We start from the raw sequence: 27,599 nt of genomic DNA, 5'->3' as shown, positions 1-27,599 counted from the left end.
TCCACACAGCCGTTAAGTCGTCGCGATGATTTCGTTTTAAGTCAAGGTCTCTTCATGCCGCACATATTCCCCAATGTCTGCTTGATGAAATACCACGATCACCATGGGGTCTACCTTCCCGCAGCCTTGTGTAGACTTTGCTGCCACCCCAAAACCCAAAGGGACGTCTGCCATGGAGTACACCACCACTCCCTGGTACTGGCAAGTATTTTCAGTGATTCGACCCAGTCCCGATTTCACACATGGTTCCCATACAGGAAAGACTGCTCTGCTCCAGGCTTTATCCACACTCCATACGTGGCATAGGGTGCGAGGTAATCCAGAGCTGTGATGTGTAACCGGAACCTGTGACTCTTGGTGAATTTCCTGAAGCAGGTCCCCAGCGACACCGGCTTGTCCCCAGAGATGCTGGCGGCCAACTTCAGGATCTTCTCGCTCGCGTAGTACACCCAGTCGTTGTGCAGCCTGAAACAGGAGGTGCCGTCCGGCCTGTCGACCAGCCGCTGAAGATTCTCGCCGACGTATTTCGCCATCTTCTCAAACATTCCGCGGCTCTCTTCTTCAGTCAATGGCAGCACGTTCCGCAGGCCTCGGGGGCCGGAAGCGGAAGTCGGCCGCCGCCGCGCCGGCAACCCCAAAGCCCGCCTCCCGAGCGGCCTTCCATTCGCTCCCCACGCCGGCGCCCCCAGGCTGGACGACCGCAGGGGAAGAAAGCCCCCTTGTTCTTTACACACACCAAGCACAGATCCACCTTGGGGCTGTGTCCTTGCTGTGCTTGGAATAATTTACTCACTGGCTCCTTCACTGCATTCACTTCTTTTTTTTTAATTTTATTTATTTATTCATGAGAGACACACAGAGAGAGCAGAGACACAGGCAGAGGGAGAAGCAGGCTCCACGCTGGGAGCCTGATGCGGGACTCGATCCCGGGACTCCAGGATCGCGCCCTGGGCCAGAGGCAGGTGCCAAACTGCTGAGCCGCCCAGGTGTCCCCATTTCTCTTCTTAATTTTATCTCTTAAGAGCAGGCTTCCCTAAACTAGTTACCTAAAAAAAGTACCCCTGTCATTCTCAATTCCCTTTGTTTTCTTTATTTTCCTTCTTAGCTCTTATCTATATGTAAAGCTGTATTAGTTTATATGGTTGCCATTCTCCTCCACTCCAGTATGAACTGCACATGTGCACATTTCTATTCTCTTTTTTTCGCCACTCTATGCCAAAAATCTAGAACAGTGCCTGGTATGTAAGAGGCATGCAACCATTATTTATTAGATGTACCTTGGTCTCTCTCTTTTTAAAGTGAAGATAGGAAAAATCCTCATTGCAGTCTTTGTAAAGACCGTAAATAACGTATTAAATGGAATCCCAAAGTCCCCTAGCACATTGAAACAATCTGTCTGTGCCTCATCCTTTTCCTTCAGACTTACCAGTTGTGTGTACTCTGGTGGACTTCCAGCTGCTAATGAATGGCACTCTTTGCCTGAAGCCTATTTCTGAAGCCTTGAAAGAACAGAAGTAACACTCCCACCTTAATCCCTCAAATTGTGACTCTCAGGTGTTGATGCATAAATATTTCAATTCCCCACCTCTCTGGATAGTTCTGAGGCTTGCATTTTGCACCCTTCTCAGAGTTTCTCCACGGGATCAAGCTCTAGCCAATCACGGTAGTAGCTAGCTTGATAATGCATCCCATATTGGCTGCATTCTCTTTTCCTTTATCATTTCTCTACTCCCCTACTGTGGTTTCCAAATAAAATAATTGCACTGAGTCATTGTCTAAGGATCAGCTTCTGGGGGAACTCAAACTGAGTTATTTAAAAAACGGTAGTTGTATATACATAATGACTTCTAGTCTACCGGGTCGAAGTCAGACCTCTTGACATAAAATATCTGTCTGTGTAAGTGTGTGCCATCCTACAGGGATTAATTATTAAAAATAATCGTGTATTTCTCTGATATTTAGCTCATGCCAAAATGTTTTACATTGTAGTTCTTGCCTCTGTATTGTATACTTGTTTTCTTAGTTCTTTCCATAATGATTAAGCATGTCTGATAATTTATTTCCAAATTATCCATTTGATTGTTATGTGATTCTCAAACCTGGCTCCATTTCAAAATAATTCATATCTTTGGGTGAGGATCAGGTATTGATATTTTTAAAAGTTTCCTCAATGGTCTCTGGTGCAACTAATATGCCCAATTCTGGTAAGTCATCCATAGTTTCCCCTCTTTTCAGTTTCAATAACTTTATTTCTTCAGAGTTCTCTGCAATTTTATATGATCATATAGTTTATCTTAAAAGCCTGTTTCATTATAATTTGTTTATAGATTATCAGAGTTTTAAATTAAATGATTTTAAGATGTTACTTTAGTCATTTAAATCCTTAAGCATTAAGATTTTGTAACTCAATAAACCATTGATTTCAAAGTATGTGAAACTCATTTAATTTATAGACATTTTAACCTTCATTTCAAAAATATTAAGCATTAATACAATGTGGTATTGACATAAGGATAGAAATATACATAAATAGGGCAGCCTGGGTGGTTCAGCAGTTTAGTGCTGCCTTCCACCCAGGGCATGATCCTGGAGACCCGTTGGGCTCCCTACATGGAGCCTGCTTCTCCCTCTGCCTGTGTCTCTGCCTCCCTCTCTCTGTGTATCTCTCATGAATAAATAAATAAAATCTTTTTTAAAATCTTTTTTAAATAAAATCTTTTTTAAGATTTTTTTAAAGAATGAAATATACATCATATAGAACATAAAAAACATATTCAGCTTAATATTGGGTAAAGATATATAAGCAGTTTACAAGTAAAGATATTTGTTGAGAGGTAAGAAAATAAATGTATAATGTGAAGGTGAATCTTATGGAGATTCTCATTTATGACTGCTTTTCTAAAGGGCTAATCACTAATATGTTCTAAAGAATGCATAAGGTGTCTTCTGTTTCCAAACAGGATGTAATGTTCATGGTTGGTCATGACAGAATGTAGTAAGGTATGCTCCTGTGGACAACCAGAAAAAGCAAGATAAGGAATAAAAAAAAAATATTTAAAAAACTATCAGAGAGTGCAGCTCTGGTGGCTCAGCGGTTTAGTGCTGCCTTTGGCCCAGGGCATGATCCTGGAGACCAGGGATCAAATCCCATGTCGGGCTGCCTGCATGGAGACTGCTTCTCCCTCTGCCTGTGCCTCTGCCTCTCTCTCTCTGTGTCTCTCATGAATAAATAAATAAAATCTTAAAAAATATATATATCAGAGAGATGCAGAAATCTAAGGAATTATTTGGACTACAATTCCAGAGATAGGGAGAATAATTTACAGATAGACAATTAGCTACTAGTTTTTCCCTGGAACAATTGTCAGTTTTTGGTGTAGGCTTACACCAAATTAATGGTGCTTGACCCAGACATAAGACTGATACTAGAAGATAGAGAAATCAGTAAATCTTTTAAAATTGGAGATTTCAGAAGCCCCAACTATTTGGTTAAGCTTTTTGCAAAAGATATTTGTTGAAATCCGAAGTTGCATAGGAATTAAGAGCCAAGGGGGGAAAAAAAAAAAAAACCCTGATAGGTAGAATGAAATTTCTTGCAGTGCTTAAGAGACAATGATCAACCAGGGCAATCTTGAAATTAAAATAGGCTACAGATGAAATCCTCAGAGAAAGTAGTGGATTGACACTGAAGATCTATATCCTCTTTTTACCTGGAGATATCTCTCGGGGGAGGGAGAGGGATGGGCAGAGCACGGAAGAGGCTAAAAACCCAGGTTTGGTTTGGCACAGGCTGCTGTTAGGGGAGACTGGTGGAGATTTTGGCATTTGTGCAGGGGTAGTGAATTGAAATGCCTCAAACACCCTACTGGTTTCCTCCTCAAGCATTTGACAAATTTGAAGCTATGTTAGCAGGCTAAAGAGCTAAACTGAAAAACTCTGAATAGGTGAACTACTGAAGTCTTATAGAGTCAAGAAGACAAAAAACTCAACAGGCTCTTAGAAAATAAAACCCTAGAGGACCACATGCTACAAATACTGGCAAATCAGGAGTAGACTGATTTTTAGCAAAACAGATCTAAGGAGGACCCATTTCAATTCCTAAATGGATTCAGGTGAGTGGTCTTTTACATTATCTAAAATAGGAAGGGAAACAGCACTCTATGGTGGGCTAACATTTCTGGGGACACTATGGTTCTTTCATACATACTTTGTGGCACAGAAGACAAAGTATGAGATATGTGAAGAGGTAATACCATATATTACTTCTAGATGAAGATAATCTAAAAAAAAAACTACAAGAAATCAGACAATAGAAGAAGATCAGATATTGGAGTTAGCAGATGAGAATATAAATTAACTATGATTAATATGTTCAAGAGAAAATAGAGAAAAAGCAGATAAAATAGATGACAGGACAGATCATTTTCATCAGAGTATTATAATTTTAAAAATTAAATCTAGTGGATATTATGTAATTATAAAATATAATAACAAAAATTAAGAACTGAATGGGTGAATTTAATACTTGATTAGACAGAGAAGAACCTCAAATCAGTGAATAAAATAGAGTCTAATGTACATGTAATTGAAGTTCCAGAACAGGGGAAAGAAAGAGTATAATAATAGCAATATTCATAAATGTTTTACCCGTAAATACCCCTAAACTGATAAAAATCATCAGGTCACAGGTTTAAAAAGTTTAGCATTAATGGAGGGATGCTGGTGGGGAGTGGGCTAAATGGATGGTGGGTATTAAGGAGGGCACTTGTTATGATGAGCATTGATGAATCACTAAATTCTACTCCTGAAGCCAATATTACACTACATATTAACTAACTAGAATTTAAATGAAAATTTGAAACAAAAATAAAAAAAATAAAAAGTTAGCAAATGTCCAAGAGGATTTAAAAAAAGAAATCTAGACACATCATCATCAAATTCCTGAAAAACAAAGGTAAAGAGAAATTTTTAAAACTTACCAGAACTTAAAAGACAAATCCTTGTCAAGGATTGACAAGCTGAATAGCCAATTTCTGAACAGAAACAACAAAAAAGAGAAGCATATGGGAAAAGGTCTCTCAAGTGCTGAAAGACATTTAACTACCAATCTGAAATTACATACCTAGCAAAAATATTCTTCAAAATGGACATGAAGATATTTTCAGACAAATGCATATTGTTAGTATGACTATATTTGGATTTTCTAAAATAAGGAAAATGAACACAGTCAAAAACATGGAAATGGAAGAGAAAATGGAAAATACCAAAAAGAGTAAATATTCAGGAAATAGAAATGAACATTGACTTTGTAAATTAATTTTAATTTGATATAGTGCTAAGTAAAATTAAAACTAAATGCATGGGAACAATAATGAAAAATTTGATAATGGGGGTTTTAAAGTAGTAAAAATGTTCCAAAGTTGCATTGGGAAGGTAAGAATTATTTGGGGATGCTATAATCTCTAAGAAAATAATGTTTTAGTACATATCTACTATTTAAAAGGGGAAACTATAATGATAAAAAAGTGAGTATTGAAAAGGACAGAAATGAAGAACAAAAGAAATATGAAATGTGAGAAACACATGGAAAAATTATAGCTATAAAATCCATTAGATCAGTAATTACATTAAATGTAATTGGATTAATACTTCATGTGAATAAGGAAGAATAATTGGATTAAATACACAAAACCCAACTATATGCTTTTTATGAGTAAAACAGTTAATTCAATAACATTTCAGAAAAGTCAAAAGTGAAATGAGAGTCTCTAGACTCTCTTGGGAGTCTAGAGAATATAAAGAATATTACTTCCCCCTTACAATAAGAACAAAAAAAAGCTGGGCAATTTGTAAATTCTGAAGTTCCTTGAACCCTTCCGAGTGCTAAGATTGTAGGGTTGAAAACTAATCTGAAATATGGACTGAGGTGTAAGAGCTTGCTTACCAGGGTATTTGTAGCCAGATACCAGTAAGAAGTATTTAGCTAGAAGAGTTGATGGATTGGCAAAAGTGAATGTGGGCCAGAAAAAGAGTTGGAAGACTTTGAAATCCACAGATATGGGAGAAGGGAGGAGTTCATATTCTCTATGAATCTCTACTAATGACAAGTACTCACTGGGAAGACTAGGGAAAGTCCTGAGAAGACTCCTTCAGGGTGTAGACCAGGGGGAAAAGAGCAGCTGCTGTTGAAGGGGCACAAAACTACCCAGATGTTTCTCCTCCATGGAACAAAGCCTTACTATGCAGGGCTGGGAGGGAGGACAACGAAAACTGCTGCCCCCAGGGTAGTAATAAAAACTCCTTGCAGTTGGAGGAGGTAAACAGAAAAACTACCTTCACCCCTGAGGGAGGAGGAAGAACCTATGCTGGATCCAGAACTATAGCTGGAAGATAGGCAAGAGGTTTTTAAAAGTTATACTCTCAAATCCAAGGAAACAGTAAGTATTCAACACTGAAGTTTAAACAGAACATCAGAGAATGCCACCTCTGCCCTGCTTCCCCACAAAGCTATGAAGCATATAGTAAAAGACAGTGGAGTATGGCAAAGAGAGCAGCCCCTCTATGTAGTATGGTATAAAGGGAAAACCTAAAGCTGAGGGTGGAGCACAGCCACTGGCCAACCAGCTCCCCATCTAAACTGTTATCACTAGAAGAATTTGAGCCTAGCAGGCACTCAAAGTAAAAAAGCAACAAGAAATCTCAAACCCAAAATGATGCTTTGATTAATATGAGCTCCCATACTAAAGGCCTAGCAGAAGGAAAGGTATGCCCTTTTCTAGGGTCAAAACCTATTTACCCCTAATGTTCTACATAAATCAAACACACGTGTGCGTGTGTGTGCACGTGCACACACACACACACACACACACACACACACACTCCCAAGAGGCAAAACAATCAGAGAATTAGATGTGGTTTTTTATAGAGATTTTGGAATTGTCTAACTGGAGAATTGAAAATAACTATGGTTTCTATAGAAAAGACTCAGTGGAAAACTTGGACAATGTGTAATGTTATATGGGTAATTTCATAAGGCATGGAAACTATTAGAAAGAATCAAAATGGGAATGATAGTGAAAAACAAAAAATCACAACAGAGATGAGGACTGTCTTCTATAGACTCAGTAGTCTCAGCACAACCAAGGAAAGAATCAGTAAACTTGAAGATATGTCAATGAAAATTACTCAAACTGAAACAAAGAGTAATAAGTGCAGGAAGAAAACACAAACAAACTAGGGCATTCAAAAACCATAAGATAATATGAAATTGTTTATATGCATTACTGGAATTGCCAGGAGAAAATAGAAAAATGCACAGAAGCAATATTTAAGAAATAATAGTTTACAATTTTTCAAAATTAATGACAGACAACAAACCTCAGATTCGAGAAGTTCAGAGAATATCAAGTAAGATAAATGCCAAACAAATAGAGCACACATGTAACTATATCAATATCAGTTGAAAAAAAAAGACGAGAAAATTTGAAGTTAAAGACATGTTATATACATATACACCCATAGGCAAAAACAGAAAAAATTCAAAATCATATCTCTTACCTAACACAAAAGCTAACTCAAATGTTTTATAGACATAAATACAAAACATAAAACTAAAACTTCTAGAGGAAAATGTAGGTAAAAATATCTGTGACTTCAGGTTAGGCAAAGAATCTTGAGGTATTATATTATAACAAGATCCATTAAAGAAAACCTATATAAGTGGGATATTATCCAATCTGAAAAGTTTTGGTCTGTGAAAGGCACTGTTAAATACGTGAAAAGATAAGCTTGAGATTGGAAAAAAAAATATTTGAAAAATCACATTTCTGACAAAGATCTTGTATCCAGAAAATATAAATATTCACAAAATTCACCAATTCGGCAACAAACAACTAATTTTTTTTAAGCTTTCCAGGTTATTTAAACTTATACCTAAGTTTAGAAGCCTCTTTTCTATGGCATCCTCTCTCACTTTTCTGAGAAACGTAACTCTCCTTCTGTCCTAGATTAGAGTTGGCTCTGAAACATGAATCTAAACTCCAGACTCACTCATTCATATTCCCTTGAATTTGCCTGGGGTGGCTTTCTGGTGTGTATATTGGCAGCCGACAGGCAGCTGAGCTGATATTTCGCTTGTCCTTCTGTCGCGTCTGTTTATTCTATTCTTTCTTGGCACCTGTAGATTTAAATGTGACTTTAGATTTCAGGCAGGCACATCTTTTGAAAAGCAAAATATAGAATCTAAAATATTGACATTTACTTTGAAAGATTATTAAAATGTATCTGAACCTGTCCATATGACTCATAAAATGGTGAAATTAATATACCTCTCCACCTCTCCAGGAGCAAATTGAGCATCCTCTTTTCATTCAGGATAAACCTTGAGGCAAATGCACTGATGGGGGATGAGTTGCAGTAAACTAATTCTTCTAATATTGATTTTGGTGATTTGCTCATGAGTTTGTTTCTAGGGACAATTTTCAATTAGAGTGGTAACATTCAAATTTTAGTAGCCATGAAAATCGCCTAGAGGAGGGGGTTTTAAAAAATGTAGATTCTTGATTTCCCATCTTACAGATTGTGTGTAGTTAACATTGAGGTGAATTTCCCAAACCTGTGTTTGTAAGTAAGTACCTTTCCATGATTCTAATGCAGCTGGAGAACACTTTAACACTTTTAAAGTCCTGAGGAAGAGGATCATCTCTGAGAATTTTATGTATTTACGTGTGTCCTGTAACTGAGAACTAGCACAGCCATTGAACTTCACTGACGCAGATATTCTGAGGCAAAATAGAGCTTGGTAAAATATAAGGGGAGAAAATCTAGCTTTGAAAATGAATCTCTCTGCCCTTTTAAAAGAATGACAACTTTTGTGAAATGATTCACTGGAGAATTTTTATGGGCCAAGTATGATAACAATCATTAATATTCTGGCCACAAATGCAATTCATTTGGTAAACGCCAGGCTCTTTGAAGCATGAAGTACCTTATGTAATTGCATTTTGCAGCAAGGATGTGACAACGGACCCCTGGGTGGTCATGGGGATCTCTCCCTTGAAGCATTGATGGAAACTTTGATGTGTGGTCCTGAAGTGGAGCTGTTTCAGTTTCCATCCTTCCCCCCACCCCATTTTCTGAATTATCAGAATCAAAAAGGAAAGAACATTTTTTTTTCTGTTTTTGTATCTTATGGTCCTGACTAAATGTGAAAATATTCTGGCTTTCAGAAAGGTGGTATTAAAAAACAGTTTACTTTCTCATATGTATGTAACAATTATTATGAAACCAGCAAGGGGAAATGTGAAGGCAATTTAGTTATCACCACAGTACTATGTTACCTTTTGCTTTTTCCCTAGATTTTAGCCTTTTCTGTAGTGAAGAACCTTATATCTACCCCTCCCCCCCAATACTTTCTCCATCAAATGCATTTTACTTTTTACTTCATTTGCCTTTAGCTTTGAAGTGCAACTGGGAATGGCATTATGGTCTTGGATAATAGAAGAAAAATTAAATGTGTTGAAAAGCTGTCTGATGCCTTTTCTGGGAGGGTGAGGCTTGTTGTCATGCATGAACCTATTGGCTGATTTCTAATGGAGGACACGGGAGTGTGATTCTAGAAAATCCTATTGTGAGTTTTGGGAGCTCAAGCGAGCCGCACGGTTGTCAGTGCTCAGGCATCCCATCCTTTGCATTTGTTAAATTGTATTTCTCATTAGAGATAACACTTGTAACAAGCCAGACGAAAGTAGGTCTTGCTGCAGCTTAATTTGAGAAAATTGATTAAGATAAATTTAAGATTGTGCCCATCTTAGAGAAAAATGAAAAAACTCATTATGAAAAGAATGGGCCACTTGCTGTTATTCTGATAGGGAACAATTTAATGAGTAAATTTATGAACTGTTGAAGCCAAATTTTTGGCATTTGCGTTTTGCTTGGTGGTTCCCAAAGAAAAATATTAACTCATGTTAGGAGGAAGTTAGCAGATGTTGACATAGAAAAATTTGGAAAATACACATTGTGAAAGAAAGTTAAAATAAAATGTTAACATTTTATTTTAAAAAGATTTTATTTACTTATTCAGAGAGACAGAGAGAGAGAGAGAGAGAGAGAGAGGCAGAGACATAGGCAGAGGGAGAAGCAGGCTACCTGCGGGGAGCCCGATGTGGGACTCCATCTTGGTACTCTATCCTGGGACTCCAGAATCACACCCTGAACCAAAGGCAGACTCTTAACCGTTGAGCCACCCGGCATCCCTATTGTTAACATTTTAATGCATGTGTTTTTGGCCTGTTTTCTGCAGGTGTGTGTACATATTTTTGGCATCATATTTTATGCACTGTTTTGTATACTGCTTTTTTTTTTTAAAACCTATTCTTAGGTTGCCCAATGCTGTTAAATTTTTTCACAAACATAAATTTAATGTTTGTATAATCTACCTTTAGGCACTATAATTTAATTAACCATTCTTTTGTAATTGGACATAAGCTTGTCTATAATACTCTAATAATCTCAATCTGTCAGAGAAGGCCTAAAATATTGGTTGAAGAGTCCATATTTCCAACAAGGAAATTAAATGGCAGATGGTGGATTTATAGTCACTAACTCACTTATTAAGAAAATTTAAAATGTTGACTAGGACTGTAGGCCTTAAGAACTGGTTATTTGGGCAATGTCTTTTCGTTACATTTGGGGTTGATTCATTGTTTCTAGAGTTGCTTCCATGTTTGTGGTCAGTCGATTAAAGAAAGAGTCCCAGTCTTTTCTGTAGGAGGATGAAAGGGAAGAAAGATGGTTTATAGCACCAAATCTGCAGAGTTGTGGAATTTCATTGTGAAGTCTTGAAGAGATCTCATCTCCGTAACTTCTGTAATTAGGTAGGAAAAGGTTTCTCCCTTTGGTTTATGGTGAGAAACATGGAAGTCTGTGAGGTGACCAGGGCTTGACATAGAGACATTTTGGGGGAGAGATGATAAAGTTAACTTTTTAGCAGACAGAAGTTTGAGATCTTCTGACACTGAGGGTTTTAGGCAGCCATCTTAGAGGCTAAGAGCGGGGAAGAGGACTCACTTAAGAGTCCCAAACTGAAAGCCTGAGTAAAGGGTTGTGTGTTCATCATGGATAAATGAGTGAATTAATGAATATTTCTGATTATCTAGGTCTCAGACACATGCTGGGTGTCTAATATTTCTATTCAGTTCTGACATTAACTCTGGGAGTTGGCATGAGACCATATAGACTAAGGGTTCAGTCTCACAAGTTTGCCTCCTACTTCAGATGTCAGTTACAATGAGGTGCCCAGGCTATCTACAGTTATGTCTGACTTGGCTACAAATCTGAGGATTCCCACAACATCCTCTTTAGGTTTGATAATTTGCTGGAATGAAAATTCTATCCACTTTATTATAAAGGATAAAAATCAACAGCCAGATGGGCAGGTACATAGGGGGAGATCCAAAAAGGTCCCCAAAGCTTCTGTCTCTGTGGAATTGGGGTGTATGATCTTGACACCCTGATGTTCATCAATTTGGAATTATTGCCAGGTTAACTGGGGGAGACCCCAGGCCCTGGGGCCTTGACCAAGCCTATCCAAAAAATGTTGCTGAAAGTTCTTAGTCTCACCATGAGAAAGAATTCAAGGACAGACACAGCACAGCAAATGAGTGACAAAAGCAGGGAAATTTAGTAAAGCAAAAGTACAATCTCAGAATGAGAGTGGGCTAGCTCAAGAGAGAGGTAGCTACGTGACCTGGGGTTTGTGTTCTATCTTTTATCGACAGTTGTTAACTCTGGAGTAGAATATTCATTACTTGGAGAGATTTCTTGGAAGCAAGGTTTTGTGCCTTTCCCCCCTAATTTGGTCAAAGGCTTCCTGTCTGGTTTAATCTGGCTTCTTGTGGAGTGCTGCCAGGACAAGCCTGACTTTCCTGATAGTTAGACATGACTTTCTCTATGTCTCCTCAATGTAACCTATTAGAACCTAACTAACTGTTTACCCTAATAGACGCTCTCCAGACTCCATCATTTGGGGGATTTTATGGAGGTTTCACTATGTGGTAATGATTGATTAAATAATTGGTCCTTGGGAATGGGACTCCTCTTCAGCCCTTCTCTCCTGCTTCAAAGGGATTTTAATTGAGAGAGTGGCTTAAGTCAAGCTTCACCTACAAAAAGTCCTTGAGACTGTCCTACAGCTAGGGAAGGGATCTCTTTAGGCCTTGCCTGCTATTTTTTTTCTTATACCCACTTGCTCTGCCTTGGAGCATTAGCTCTGCATTAGCTCCTGCTTTGATGCATCTCATATAGGCCTCTTGATAGTCACACTTTGACCCCAGTCCCGATTCTCTGCACAAGAGAGTTCCTGGATCTGCCTTGGTTCACACTTTGTAGCCACTGGCACTCTCTGCTCCTCCCTCACCTCCATCCCAGGCAACTATAACTTCATCCAGCTCAGTGTCTGGGGATGCTTGTCTAAAAGGAAACACATAGGGATCCCTGGGTGGCGCAGCGGTTTGGCGCCTGCCTTTGGCCCAGGGCGCGATTCTGGAGACCCGGGATCGAATCCCGCATCGGGCTCCCGGTGCATGGAGCCTGCTTCTCCTTCCGCCTGTGTCTCTGCCTCTCTCTCTCTCTCTGTGACTATCATAAAAAAAAAAAAAAATAAAAATAAAAAAAAAATAAAAGGAAACACATAAAAGTAACATACAGAACAAGTTCCATTCAGAATTGCAAACTGGCACTTTGCTATAGTAATAACAATATTAATAAAAAATTTTAGAGGCCAATGATATATATATATATATAAATATATATATATATATATAAAGATTTTATTTATTTAGTTATGAGAGACACAGAGAGGCAGAGACATAGGCAGAGGGAGAAGCAGGCTCCCTGCTGGTGGCCTGATGTGGGACTCAATCTGGGGACTCCAGGATCACACTCTGAGGTGAAGGCAGCCGCTCAACCACTGAGCCACCCAGGCATCCCTAAAAGCCAATGATATTTACAGAGAGATTACTAAGGGCCAGGTATTGGCATGTAGGAAGCTGGGAGTGGTGGTGGAGAGAATACTTAACAACTTGGGGACCAATCAAGGGAATCCCCTTATTTCTGTTTTGCATATGAAGAATGCTAGAGTAGCTAGTTAAGCACTCTAAGCACTTCATATCCATTATTTTAATAAATTAAATTTAATAAATTTTAAAAAGCCCTATAAATTGTTATTACCATTTTGCAGATATCTGTAAATGTAAATCTGTAAAAGTGGCGATAGCATCTTTTTACTTTACCAAGTCACAGAAAGGTGGAATAGGATTTAAACTCAGTAATTCTGACTCCAGTGTCAAGGCCACAGGAGAATACAGTGATATATCCAAAAAGGGTAGGAATGAATTAAAAAAGGTTTCCTAGAAGAGGGTTTGTAATTTCTCTAAGCAAATAAGACAAGCCTGAGGACAGGATGGGAGAGGGAATTCCATCTCAAGAAAATACTGTGTTCCCCTATTCCTAGAACCTACTATGATTTCTCTCAGCTTAAAGTCTTTGCACATGCTAGTTTCTGTACTTGGGATGCTTTCTCTCTTCTATTCACCTGACTAACTTCTGTCTTTCCTATAAAAATTAGATACCACCTTGTCTTGAAGTCTTTCTTGCATGCAGTGCTCTTGATTTATATTTGCTTACTCACCTTGTGCTGACTGCTAACATAGCTCATGGTAGATTGACTGTAAAAAATACCCCCTTTCTTACACCCCTCTACATCCATGCACTTTGCCACATAACTTTGCAACCCCACCAAGCGGTGATATCTATTTTCCCTGACTCCTCGAGCATGGTCTAGACTTGTGACTTTCTGTACCCAGTATTAAGTGGTTTAAATGATGGCATGCCCCCTTTCAGTCTTGACTTTTGTAACTCCTGGTATCTTTGAGCCCTGAGTCTACCATGAGAAGGGGCTGGGATGCACCGCTAGTGGGTAAGGAAGCACATCAGAATAGCTGAGGCAACCCTCAAAATATGTAGCCCTTGGCAAACCACCAGCTGACCATAGATGCATGAGGAAGCCCAGAAGAGAACTAAGACCAGCCCAAATTAGCAAAACTGCCTAGTCAACCTGGAAATTCATGAGAAACAACATTATTGTTTTAAGCTGCTAAATTTGGGAATAATATGGATACAGAAATTGATGCCCATAATGAAATGCTGAAGTATGTAGCATTGGCTTTCTGTCCAAGTGGTAAGTGGAGGCTTAAAAAATGATGGGCAGATTTTAAGCTCATCCTAGAAAAATGGTGAGGAAATTTTGAGAGGAGGCTGGTAGAACAGCAACCTGAATTATATAATAAGGAAGTGACTAGCAAATTGCCTGTTGTGTCTTGGAGAAAGGAACATATCCCTGACAAACTTTTGGATTTGGCTGAGAACATCTCTAGGCGCAATGTTGGAAGTATCAATTAGTTGCTGCCTGATGAAAAAGAAAGAAAAAAGAAAAAGAGAAAAAAGTTGATCAGGTTGCAAAATGTGAAGTCTGGAAAATTTAAATGTTTTTCATCTCCAGTCTCTCAAGTCAGTAAAAGATCAAATAAAAAGTAAAGATGGATAATGGAAACAAGCATGCATAGAACCTAGGCAAACACATTTTGGTCAACTAAAGGAAAAACATAATTGGTTAGTAGTGAGGAATTAATATGCAAGGAATCTAGAAAAGTAGGAGATATTTTTAAAAAATTTGAGGATATACTTATTTCTAAGTACTGCCAACTTTTTTTTCTCTTTTAGCCCTATAATTGTCGTCATTCTCGCCCCTCTCTCATTTGCTCTATTTCTTTTTGCTTACTCCCTACCTATCTCTCAATGTTGGGAGCAATATAGCAAATTAAATATAATTATCCTTGTAACATTTTCCAAACCATCCATTTTATGTAATGGACACTGCATGATAAGTTTTAAACATAATCAGGATAATTGAATACATGGTAACTGTATTACTGAGTAAATTTATAAATTTATAGAAGAAAGTGTAACTTAATACCTAAGTATTATTGTGGTGGGAAAACATCTTTTAAATTGGAATTGGAAACTAAAGGCAAAGCAATGTGTCAGGTGCAAGGTGTCAACTGAAAGTCCCTTAAAATAGAACATACTGGATTTTTTTCTTTTCCTTTTTCTTTTTTTTGGCAAGCAAGAGAGTTTCAGAGTACTTTTTCCCCTTTTAACCACTTGTGGAATTGAGTAGTTTGTTGCCTCATCTTTTGAGCTTCTGCATTCTATAAGTCACAGAATGGGGATATTTGTGTCTGCCCAAATTGAAAAGGCTAGAATAAAAAAAAATCATATGTTGTGATATTCTGTTCTCATTGCCAAAGCAGGCTCAGCTCCTTCCTGATCAATGAGGTCAAACGGAGACCTTCTTCTGAGTCACTTCCAGAAAAATCTATTTGCAGTCTCCACATATTTTCAGTAAGCAGATGATGATGATAAATTAAGACTTTTCTGAATAATTCTTGGAACACAATTTCTTGCTGCACTAAGTGGATGAAAGATATGATATTTGGATTCAGAATAGCTCACCAGTGTGGTGTGGTGGCTAGCAAGGAAGAAAGCATCATATCAGCAAAAGAAGGAACAGTGAAATGTGATAAGCAAGTGTCTCCTTTCTCCCCATCGTGGCTGAAAGTTCACCAGAACTAGCAGCTAAGTTTGTATCTCTGTGGTCTGGAAATTATCAATATGTTGGAGGGGTGTAGAAGCAAGCAGGTAGAGTCAGAAGCTGAGCCCATAAAGGATTTGAAGAAAAGATTAAAGAACATCTAAGACTACTAAGAGTGAATGTATGCTGGTCAGAAGCACTGCATCAGGAAGGTTCCCTGAACTTTAGGACTTCTGTTTCTGGCATGATAGAATGACTTGCATCAAACTGGCTCTCCTTCCAAGACAAACTGTAAAAGCTGGATAAAACAATAGTTTGAAGACACCAGGGAGTAGCCAAATCAGCCAAGATTTGAAGGGCCAAGAACTCTGAGAAAAATGAGGTGAGCTGGGGAGAGCCCACATTTATTTCTATATCTTTTCTTGAGAAATTTTCCAATTTACAAATTGGAGAATAGATGCTTAGCAGGTAGAGGAATGCTGGGATTTTTATATTCTCACTAGGCCAAGGAAACCTGTTGGACCTTGAGGCTGCCAAGTTAGCAAGGAATTGAAGACCCAAAGCCCTAGAAAGAAGAGAATCTTAGAGGAATGAGTCTGAAATTCTGTGTGAAATTTCCTAAGGCTTCTACCAACTCTTAGCTGTGCTCACATGAGATAAAGTAAACCAACTCTCTGATGAAAATAGTGGAATTCAGAAGCTGAGCACAGATTTTTGAGTCATCTAACACTGAGTAAACAGAAGTTGGGGTTCAGGGCTCAATAAGATAGAGAAACCCTGGGAAATTCATCTGATGCATTTGATTAAGACTACAGAAGGGAACCACACTAAAGGTTAGAGCTGAGCCACAGCATTAAAAGCAATGCTGAAATACACAGTATTCCCAATACCTATTCTGTTTTACAAATCATCTCCAAATTTAGAGGTTCAAGACAATAATTTATTATCTCTCATGGTTCTAGAGGTTGACAGATTCACTTGGTTGGCTCTTGCTTAGTGTCCTTCATGTGCAGCCAGATAGCATTTGAGGCTGAATTCATTTGAAAGCTGCATCACTAAAGCAGCCTGGGTGGGAGGTCTGGAGTAGCTGGGGAGAGTGGTTGAATATTTACCCCTATAAGAGTCCTCTCCACAGGACTAGTTTGAGCCTCCTTATGCATGGAAGTCTTAGGGTTGCTGGATTTCTTATGTGGTGAATAGTTTCCCTTAGAGTGGGCATTTTAGGATATAGGAAGTAGAGCTAGTAGTCTTTTAAGACCTGAGCCCCCAAATGGTACAGAATCACTTCTGCTATATTTTGGATCAAAGCAATCCCACAGCCCACCTAGTTGTAAGAGAAGAAGAATGAAACTCCTCAACTCAATGGGAGGAGTGTTAAAGAATTTGAAGTCATTTATTATGCCACAAGCTAGTTGTAATAAAGCTTTAAACCTATCCTTGATTGGATGAAATTCATCTTCATATACTCTATCCACCTGTCAGAAAAAATTAAATCCTTAAGGAAGAATGATTACTTCATCCAGAGATCCTGTAGATTGTGCATTTACAATGTGTGACATTCAAAGAAAAGTTCCTAGGAATGCCAAGAAGTAAGACCAGATCAAAAAGCAAAAGAGAAGGCAAATAATAGGGATAGCCCAGATGTTAGAGTTATAATATATGGAATTTTAAAATAAATGTGATTCATATGATCATTTTTTTAAAAGTTGGAGAGTTTTGCCAGAAAACCAGTATCTATAAAAAAGAATAGAGTCAAATGGAAATTCTAAACTTAAAAACACAGTATCAAATATTATGAATTCAACAAATTAAGCAGGGAATAAGAATGAATCATTAAACAGGAATACAGGGTAAAAGAAAAAAAAATCCAAGTCTAAACACGCAAAGAAGAAAAGGATTGAAGATACAGAATGAATGTGAGAAATGTATGATAGATGGTTAAAATGATTACCATATTTAATTGAAGTACCAGGAAAAGAAGAGATAAAAGGAAATATAAACAACTCATTTGAGAGAATATTGGCCAGAAATTTTCCATAAGTTGGAAAACATCAAACTTACAGAGTCAAGAAGTACTATAAAGCCCAAGCAAGATTAATACAAGAAGATCAATCTAGACATATTATTCAAACTGACAAAAGCAAAGTACAAAAAGAAAAATCTTTATAGTAACAATGAGACATCCTCCTTCAAAACAAGATTAAAAGTTGACTTTTCAACAGAAATGTTGAATGCCAGAATCCAATACGATGATTGATATCTTTAAAGTATTGGAAGAAAATAATTGTCAATTTAAACTTGTATATATAGTGAAGATGTCCTTATAAAATAAAGCAACATAAAGACAGATTTAGACAAATAAAAATGAGATAATTTATCTCTAAAAGATCTGTACTGAAAGAACTACTAAAAGGAAAACTTTAAGGAAAATATGATCTCAAATGGAAAAAAAAAGTAATTCAGGAAAGAATGAAGATCACTGTGGGTGGGGAGATAGGAAAGCTAAATAAATACTGATGACTGAGAAGAATAATTACAAAATGTTTTATGGTTTAAAATATATACAGAGTTTCAATACATGAGAACAATGAAATAGAAGGCAACTCTCTCTTCAAGAGAGTTGAAGTGTTTAAGGTTGCACTGTCTGGGAAGCAATAAAAAACTATGGAAGACTGTCATCAGTTAAATACACATCTTGAAATGTCTATGATAATCACCAAAACCACTGTTGAAGGAGAAAATAGAGAAATAGTTTTATTTTATTTTTTTAAGAGTTTATTTATTTATTCATGAGAGACAGAGAGAGAGAGAGAGAGAGAGAGAGAGGCAGAAATACAGGCAGAGAGAGAAACAGGCTCCATGCAGGGAGCCCGATGTGGGACTCAATCCCAGGACCACAGGATCACGCCCTGGGTTGAAGGCAGAAGTTTACCCGCTGAGCCACCCAGGTGTCCCGAGAAATATGCTTGATTGAGTCAAAAGAAGGCAAGAGAATATAAAAATAACAAAAATATATGTAACAACAGAAAATAACCAGATAGTAGGTTTGACCTCAAATTTGTTAGTAATTATATTGAATGTAACTGAACTAACCCCTGTAATTAACAGAAAAAGTTTTGATAGAGTATATATCAAAACAAACAAAATCCAGCTATATGTTCTTTACAAGGTGCAAACTTAAACACAGAGTAAAAATATGGAAAAAGTATATCATATAACAATAACCAAAAGAAAGTTGATATAAATATTCCAATAGAAGTCAAAGTATATTTTAAGGAAATAGTATTACTAGAGATAAAAAGATATTTTATCATTAGAAGATGGGCATACATTATATAAAGCAAAAATCAACAACAACAAAAAAAGAAATGAACAAATCCAAAATCATAGTTGGAAACTTTAACTAACTAAATAGTCTTAGTTATAAAATAGAACAAACTGACAAAAAAAATTAAAATGAAAAGGGGGAAAAACAACCAATAAGAAAATAGACAATCTGAACAGCATAGTAATAAACTTGAATTAATTGGCCTACATAGAACAATGTATCACAAAACTACAAAAAAAGAATTCCTTTTAAAGACATACATGATATTTGCCAAAACAGATATATGTTCAGCTATAAAGAAAAATTTAAAATTTAAAGGAATGAAAATTTAATACTATATACTCTGATAAGAATGGGATTAAGCTTGAGATCAAAAACAGAAAAACAACAAAAAAGATCCCCAAATTTAAGAGATTAAGTAATATACTTCTAAAGACCCATGTGTCAAAGAAGAAATTACAATCTAAAATAGAAAATATTTTTAGTCAAATAAGAACGAAAATATGAAATATAAAATGTAAGGATGTAGCTGACCAGGGCAAAAAAAAAAAAAAAAAAAAAAGTGCAGCTTTAAGTGTTAATCTTAGAGAAAAAGACAGGCTGAAAAATCAGTCATCTAAGCAGATATTTCAGGAACAAACACAAGGAGAAACAAAGCTTAAAGAAAGAGAAAAGAGGGTAGCCCGGGTGGTTCAGTGGTTTAGAGCAGCCTTCAGCCCAGGGTGTGATCCTGGAGACCCAGGATCGAACCCCATGTCAGGCTCCCTGCATGGAGCCTGCTTCTCCCTCTGCCTCTGTCTGTGACTCTCTGTGTCTCTCATGAATAAATAAATAAAAAGCTTTGAGAAAAGAAATAAGGAAAAGATAGATAATAAGCTCATATACAATAGATATGCAATCAATTAAATAACAAACATATATACTATGGAAAGAACCAACAGAGTTAAAAACTCTTTCTTTGGAAGAAAGATTAATAAAATTGTTAAGTCCCCAGCAAGACTGATCAAGAGAAAACACAAATTACAGATATCAGGAATAAAAAGGGGTTATCCATACAGACTCTACAGACATTTACAAACAATAAAAGAATATTATGACAACTTTGTGCTGACAAATTTCACAATTTGGATAAAATATACAAATTTTTTGAAAAAAATAAATAGAAAATCTGTACATTCCTATAACCAAAAAAGGAAATCCCAGAGCCAGATAATTTCACAGGCATTAAGTGCCCCAAATTGGAGCTGAATATCTGCACTTTATCCTGGAGAGACCAGACAAATAACCATTAGAGGACAAAACAAGGTAGCATATAATTAAGTTATTACATTGTTGATATAAGCCTCTGGTCATGTGGAGCAAAATCACAAAGGAGAATAAGGAAGCCTTCTAAAGTCAGAGAAGCCCTCAAGTGGGTGATATTTTACATCATGACTACCCAGGAAAGAACAGATTATAGTCACTTTTGTTTTCATAAATAAACAAAGTTAGAAAACCCCGGAGAAAATACCAAGAAAGGAAAATACTGGCCATTTGTGTCACTTAAGTTATATTGATAGGAAATCAAAACAACCAATCAGTGCAGTTGATGCAATGTTAAAAGAAAACCAAGTTTGTTGCTTAATTAATTTTTTTCTTTGAGTTTAACAAAGCATTGAAGAATATCTTGTCTTCAGAAAATTGGGTAGATTCAACAGCCATTCAAAGGGGTTAGTTTCAAACAAACACTTTCAAAGTCCCAGAAGTAAGGTTAGAAGTAGGGCCAAAGACCTTGAATGCTCCCAGTGATTTTTCCCTTGATTAATTGGCGTTGGCCAGACTTTTGTTGTGTTTTTGTCTGGGGTTATTTTGGATGACATTCTACTTGTCACATATCAAAACTTTCTAGTGGGATGCTGCTGAGTTCTTGCTAGTATCTCCATAAATGCCTTCTGTTTGACATCATTTTCTCTTCCTCCCAAAGATGAATTCAATAAGCCAACTGAAAATGTCAAGAATATTGTGTGTAATTGACATTAGGAAATGCTTGGCTTCTTTTTGAGTGGCTGGCACTAAGCTTTGCACCAAAGTAGTCTGACTGCCTCTAAACATTTTGTTGACCTGAGAAAGATAGGTTTATGGAACCCATTTGCATTTTCTGATAGAAAAATGCTGTACTAAAATATTTTGTTTGGTCATTTTGATAATTTTGGCTTCTTGTTCACCAGTTGGGGTTCACAGGTTGGGCAGTGCATTAGCTTTCTAATCCTGCCATAACATAGTCCCACAAATTTAGTGGCTTAAAACCACATGAATTTATTATCTTACAGTTCTGAGGGTCAGAAGTCTGACAGAGGTCTCCCTGGGCTGAAATCAGGGCGTGGCAGGGCTGCGTTCCTTTCTGGAGGCTCTGGGAGAACTGTTTTCCTGTGTTGTCCAACTTCTAGAGGCCGCCCACATTCCTTGGCTAGTGGCTCCCTTCTTTGATCTTGAAAGCCAGCAATGTAGCTAGCATCTTGTGACTCTGTTTTTTCCCCACATCTCTTTCTCTGACCAAGGCTGGAAAGGTTCCTCACTTTTAGTAATTTGTGTGATTAAAATGGGCCTACATGGATAATCCAGGATAATATTCTTACTTTAGTATCTGTAATCTTAATCAGATCTGCAAAATCCCTTTTGCCATGCAAGGTAACGTTTTCATAGGTTCTAGGGATTAGGGTGTGGGAATCTTTGGGTAGGGTTAGGGTAATTACTCTCCCACCACAGACACCTACTCTGACAAGGTAGGCAAGGACCATATCATGGATGGAAAACCTTATGTGCCTGTCATAAGTTGGAAGGAAGTTCTGATTTCTCTTTTCCACTTTGGACAGACTCCCTTGCCAGTGCTCTGCTATTTGGGGGCAGAAGCTGGTTTCTAGTCTCTGTGGCTCATTGAAAAAGAGAGTGATTAAAGAATGATTGGTATTCATTACCCTCAATGGTACACATGACACCAGGCAACTTTAACCCCTATACAACAGTAATTAAACAGCTATTTGTTATCTCTTCACTGTTTATCTTAAGACACACACCAAGATAAAAGGGACTCTGACTTTCTACAGATTCTATAAGCCTTTGTTTCTGCTAGCTATTGCCATCATTATTTTATATTAAATTTTTAGTTTAAGTGCACATAAAAAAGATGTGACAGAAAAAAATGTGACAGATTCCACATATATTGGTTTCAACTGGCTTAATTGTATACATTTATAATGATGAAATTATTCCATATCTTATAGAAGAAATCTCTGAGAAAGTCCAGTATTTCTCAAGTTTCCCCCTTTCCATACTGTTCCCATGCTCAATCAATCTTCCTCACTAATATCTCTCATTAAAAGAAGCTATTCTTAATGGAACATAAGTCACAGTTTGAGACTAACTGATCTAATCAATCTCCATAATATGAGGTAGGAAAACCTCGAATAGGTTAAGTACAACTTGACAAACATCACATAGGTACTTAGCTGAATATCCAGGCTTTGACCCCAACACCACTTCTTTCTACTTTAATCTTTAAACTTTACATCAATTTAGTTTCAAATTTAATTTTATCTCAGGCTTTCCAATTTTCCCTTTGTTAAAAGCAAAATATTTTTTTTGCATTTTAGTCCTTTTGTTTTGTTTTGTTTTGTTTTTCAATTTAGGCCTATATTTTACAGGCTTTACTATCTTTAGTAGAAAAGTAAAATTCAAGGACCAAACATTGACATACAGTCTCTTTCTATGCCCCACATCACCTTTTTATTTTTGACAAGGAGAGATTAGTTTTGTTGAAGAATGTTTCTTTTTTTTTTATCTTGTTCTTTTTAAAGACTTACATTCCCCTCACTTCCTCTCCACTTCTAGTTCTCCTTCCTTTAAATAATATCCCACACTCTCCACGCCTTCTTGCTTCCTCCTAGGTCTAAGACTAACAAAGAGCAGACATAAATAGCTATAACAGTGGATGTTGATTTAATTGCTTGGCCACATTTTTACTTGGGTCTTCTCTGAGTCTTTCCTCCAGATGCTTACCTAATTTTCTTCCTCCTTGGTCTATTTTTTCCCCTTCTAAAGAAAATGTACCCAGCTCCATCAACATCACAGTTTTCTGTCAACGTAAGCAGGAGTTAGCTTCCAAAAAAAGATGGCTATATTGAGCATTTATATAGCACCTTCCCCCTCAGCAAATGAAAACCTTCCATAGGAGTGAGATTTACCATCTATATTACACTGCTGATGATAAATGGAGGCAAGGAGTAGGAGTAAAGATACTAGAAGGTGGGAAGAAGATGTATTATCAGTTATACTTTACAGATGGAGAGCAACTAAAGTACTATCCAACTATTTCCCTTTATCATTTGGGGCTTTTGGGGAAGTCATAGTGTTGGAGCATTGATCAGTAGATTGGCTTGTCAGGAAATCAATCCAATCCTCTAGTGAAGATGCCTAAAATAGATCTACACAGCCCATGGATGAAAATGTCCTAATATGTAGGCAAGTGAAGTGGCTTAGATCATAGTATGGTACCATAAGGAAAGGCATTGTTTTCATGGGTGTCATGTCCTAAATTTGGACCTTATTCTGTCCCTTTCTCTTTAATCTCCACAAAAATCCCGTTTTCTCTTCTGTGAAATGGAGAAAGGCAAATAGGGTTTTTTCAAGTTTAAGTGATGAACGTGTTTAAAAGTTGATGGTAAAGACCCAGTGGACAGCAAGACAGAAGAGAGAGGGGATAATTTTTTTTAATAATAAATTTATTTTTATTGGTGTTCAATTTGCCAACATACAGAATAAGACCCAGTTCTTATCCCATCAAGTGCTCCCCTCAGTGCCCACCACCCAGTCACCCCCACCCCCCGCCCTCCTCCCCTTCCACCACCCCTAGTTCGTTTCCCAGTGTTAGGAGTCTCTCATGTTCTGTCTCCCTTTCTGATATTTCCCACCCATTTCTTCTCCCTGAGAGGAGATAATTTATAAAACAAGGTCCTTGCCTTGGTAGGGGACTGGTGGAGGGATAAGCCTTAGAAATAAGGCCCTTTATCAAAAAGAATGAAATCTTGCCATTTGCAATGACATGGATGGAGCTAGAGTGTACCATACTAAGTGAAATAAGTCAGAGAAAGACAAATACCATATGATTTCATTCATATATGGAATTTAAGAAACAAAATAGATGAACATAAGGGAAAGGGGAAAAGGAGAGAGGGGGAGAGAGTGAAGCAAACCATATGACACTCTTAACAATAGAGAACAAACAGGGTTGATAGAGGGAAGTGGGCAGGGGTTGGGCTAAATGGGTGATGGGTATTAAGTAGAGCACTTTTTTAATGAGCACTGGGTGTTACATATAAATGATGAATCACTAAATTCTATACCTGAAACCAATTTTACCCTATATGTTAACTAAGTAGAATTTAAATAAATTTGAGATAAAAAAATAAGGGCCTTCTTCTATAGTGGCAGGAGGAGGCATGCTGGAAGAATGGCTACATAAGCACATAGTTTTGTAAATGTGATAGTGGAAGTGGAAGGGTGTCTCCTCTGAGGATCTTTACCTTCTCTGTGAAGAAGGAGTTGATGCCACCTGCTTTGAGGATTGGGGGATGTAAGGAAGTCAGAGAATTGAGGACAGTGGAGAAAGTATGGAATTCTCACTGTGGAGAATAGGAAGAAGAACAGATATAAACTTCAGTAGTATTGCTTGGCAGTGTTTCATGTCCCATTGAGGATGCTGACCATGAACACATAATGAAAACAGTCTGCCCTGCTGTATTTTCTGCAATGATACTCAGAAAGGTTTGAAGATAGTTGGGTTCACTGAGAAGAGTCAAGTAGATATAATGAAAGAAATTGAGGAAAGTAATCAAAGAAATGGATAAGAAAGTGGTGGAAGTAACAAAATGCTGAAAATCGGTAAAATAGGGAAGGGAGAGGAGCAAGGAGGACCCAGATAAGTGAAGGTGGTCAAATGCATTCAAAGAGCTGGTTTAACAGAAATAACTGAACTACCAACTTCTACTATAACTATATTTACTCAAAATTCATTTTCATCTCTTCTTGACTCACTCTATTCTTTCATAGTCATCAGTCAAGATCAAAGAGTCCAAAATAGCCTTGCAGCAATACCCAGAGGCACCAGGCTCAAAAATATTATTAACTGGCTTTAATTCTCCCTTCCTGGCCCTATAAGTGGGGTATGACAGTAGTGGGATTTTCATGCTGAAAAAAAATAAACACCATACATTTGAGAATTTTCATATTTACCCAAAATATTATGCCTGACTTATTTAGGCATACCTTAAATGATTTTAAAATGAGCCAGGTGTGCAATGATGGGAGGGCTGTACTTCTGTCAGAACCAGGAGTTCTCATTGCTTGCATCTCCTTAATATGGATCAGAGAAGGTATGGTGGAGGGGATGAGAGCTGTTATGCTCTTTACAGGTCTTGCAAGGGAAGAATTGTCACTTGCATTGAACAGTGACTCTAGGCTATCAGGAAATTCTGATAATTTGGAGTCCAGAGAATCTAAGAACTCTGGAGTGGTAGTAATGGTTAAGTCATCAGAACCTTCACCTGCATTGGGCATGCATATGTACCTATTGGTCTTCACATAACTCATACACTGAAATTCTGGGTCACATTCTCCTTTCCTTCTCTGAGGAGCAAAGGTCTCCAGTACCTCAGTGCAGTGCTCTATAATTGTGTCATCAGGACAGTGCCATTTCCCTTGTTGGTGGGCACTGTGTTGAGAGGTTATGTAGAGGGATGGAGTAGGATGAGCATTGTTCCCCACATTAATACTTGAGACTGGAGGAGAGACTGTTACAAGGGAGGACTAATTAAGTGAATATTGAAATTTCCCTTGGTGTTTTCTTTCCCCAAAGGGAAGATTTTTTTTTTTAGTCTCAACCATGAATGGACCAAAATAGTACCTCAATTATTCCTTAACCCATTCAGAACACTGTGCTATTTTCCTTATAAGGTTTGTTCTAAGAGTATGCAGTAAAGGTGTTACTTTTCCAACTTAATGGAACGAAATGACCGCCTGAACATGTTCATTGCTGGTGGTACTATCTTGAGTAAAGAAGATTTTAAAAAGTACATTCAGAGCCAGGGAAATTTTCTGAAATATCCAGTGAGAACTTTTAAACAGCCACATCTTTTTTCTTTTGTTTCAGAAGTCCAGCCCCTGAAGTGCTCAGTTCTGAGAATTGTTAGGGAAAGGCAAAACTCTTCTGGCAGGTACTGGGATGTTTGGTTGGTTATGACTCTGCACTGATCCCAGGAATGTTAAGAAGCATGTTTCCATGAAAACCACACTTTAATAAAAAGATGACTATGGTTAAATCTAGTCCCATGGGGTTACTAAAAAAAAAAAGTGTATATATTGGAAAACCTAGTGTTTCTGTAGCCAATTTTGCCAGGTACACAAAGGAGGCCTTTCTGGAAGGTTTCACACCAATCCTGTCTATTATGATTAGAATGGCAGTTCCTAGTTCTTTCAGTTATGGTTTGTCAGTTTTTCCATTAAAGATCACAGTGTCTTGGAACACAAACTTCTGGTGTGTTTCTAATCCCTCGGAGTCTTGCTGATGGCAGGCAATCCAATGGCATGCAAAACACATCCTGCACCATGCCTTTGCCTAAATTTTTGGTGTGAAATTCCAAGTTTTGTGAGTCTAGTCTTTCCCACACAATCCCATACAACTATCTTCAGATCCAGGAAATTCTTGGACAGAAAGTAGAAAATGAGATTTTTTTTGCTTTCTGGAATGTGAGGAGCTTTATACAAGGGGCTGAGAGATTCCTGGTGTATAACCTGGAACATGTCTCATTTGTTCCATTTTTTTTGGAAGAAGTATACATTGTTGACCAGATGTAATTGTTACCATCCAGAATTATGATTAAGAACAAAAAAGCACCTGATTTTGTCAGGAAGCCTAGGTTAGAGTTTAGCCCTTCCACTAACTGCCTATATAGCCCTGGGTGATCATATACACATCATGGGAAATGGCTTTCCCTTTGGAAAAATGAAATGTTTGGGTGTGTTGGAATCTAAGCCCTTCCAGCTTTCACAATCCAGGAAATTCCAGAGAAAATCAAAATGTCTTGTCCTAGGATTCACAGTACTACCCCATATCACCAGTAGATGGCAGACTTGCATTATTGTCTGAAATACATAGGTACTGTGATATTGGTAGTCTCCATGGTGATGGAGCTTATCAAGGTAGGTAGAGTATAATAATCATTTAAAAAATCGTTCTTAATCTAGAAAGTTCCTAGGCAAAGGACTAGAACTCCTAGGCAAAGATTGTCTGTTTCCATTAAACCTGATGAGGGCTCCACACTTGCACAATTGCCATCCTTTCAAGCTATGCTTTGAAAAGCAATAGATCCATTGGAGTAAATCATGTATTTCTTCTCTTACTCTCATTTATGAATTTATTCAACAACTATTTGTTGAATCCACTGTATTACAGGGCCTGGGATAAGTTCCAAGGATACAGAAATAAGCATAAAAAATACAGTTCCAGCACTTAGGAAGCTTATTCTCCAGAGGGACACACATGCCATTGAACAAGTAATTGTCATTGTGGTGAAAGTCTACAGAGAACTA

General features: G+C 37.5%; 1 protein-coding gene across 1 annotated transcript; it reads right to left on the bottom strand.

Moving 5' to 3' along the window:
• Nucleotides 1–36: 36 nt before the first annotated feature.
• LOC121487023 (60S ribosome subunit biogenesis protein NIP7 homolog) lies at nucleotides 37–25,568 on the bottom strand. The gene is given in 3 exon segments (XM_041748497.1): nucleotides 37–239; nucleotides 242–724; nucleotides 25,328–25,568. Coding segments are annotated over 3 exon segments (927 nt in total).
• Between the last annotated feature and the right edge of the window lie 2,031 nt (nucleotides 25,569–27,599).

Source organism: Vulpes lagopus, chromosome 3, assembly GCF_018345385.1.
Source record: "Vulpes lagopus strain Blue_001 chromosome 3, ASM1834538v1, whole genome shotgun sequence".
NCBI lineage: Eukaryota > Metazoa > Chordata > Mammalia > Carnivora > Canidae > Vulpes > Vulpes lagopus.
This window is presented reverse-complemented; position numbering and strand designations above follow the sequence as displayed.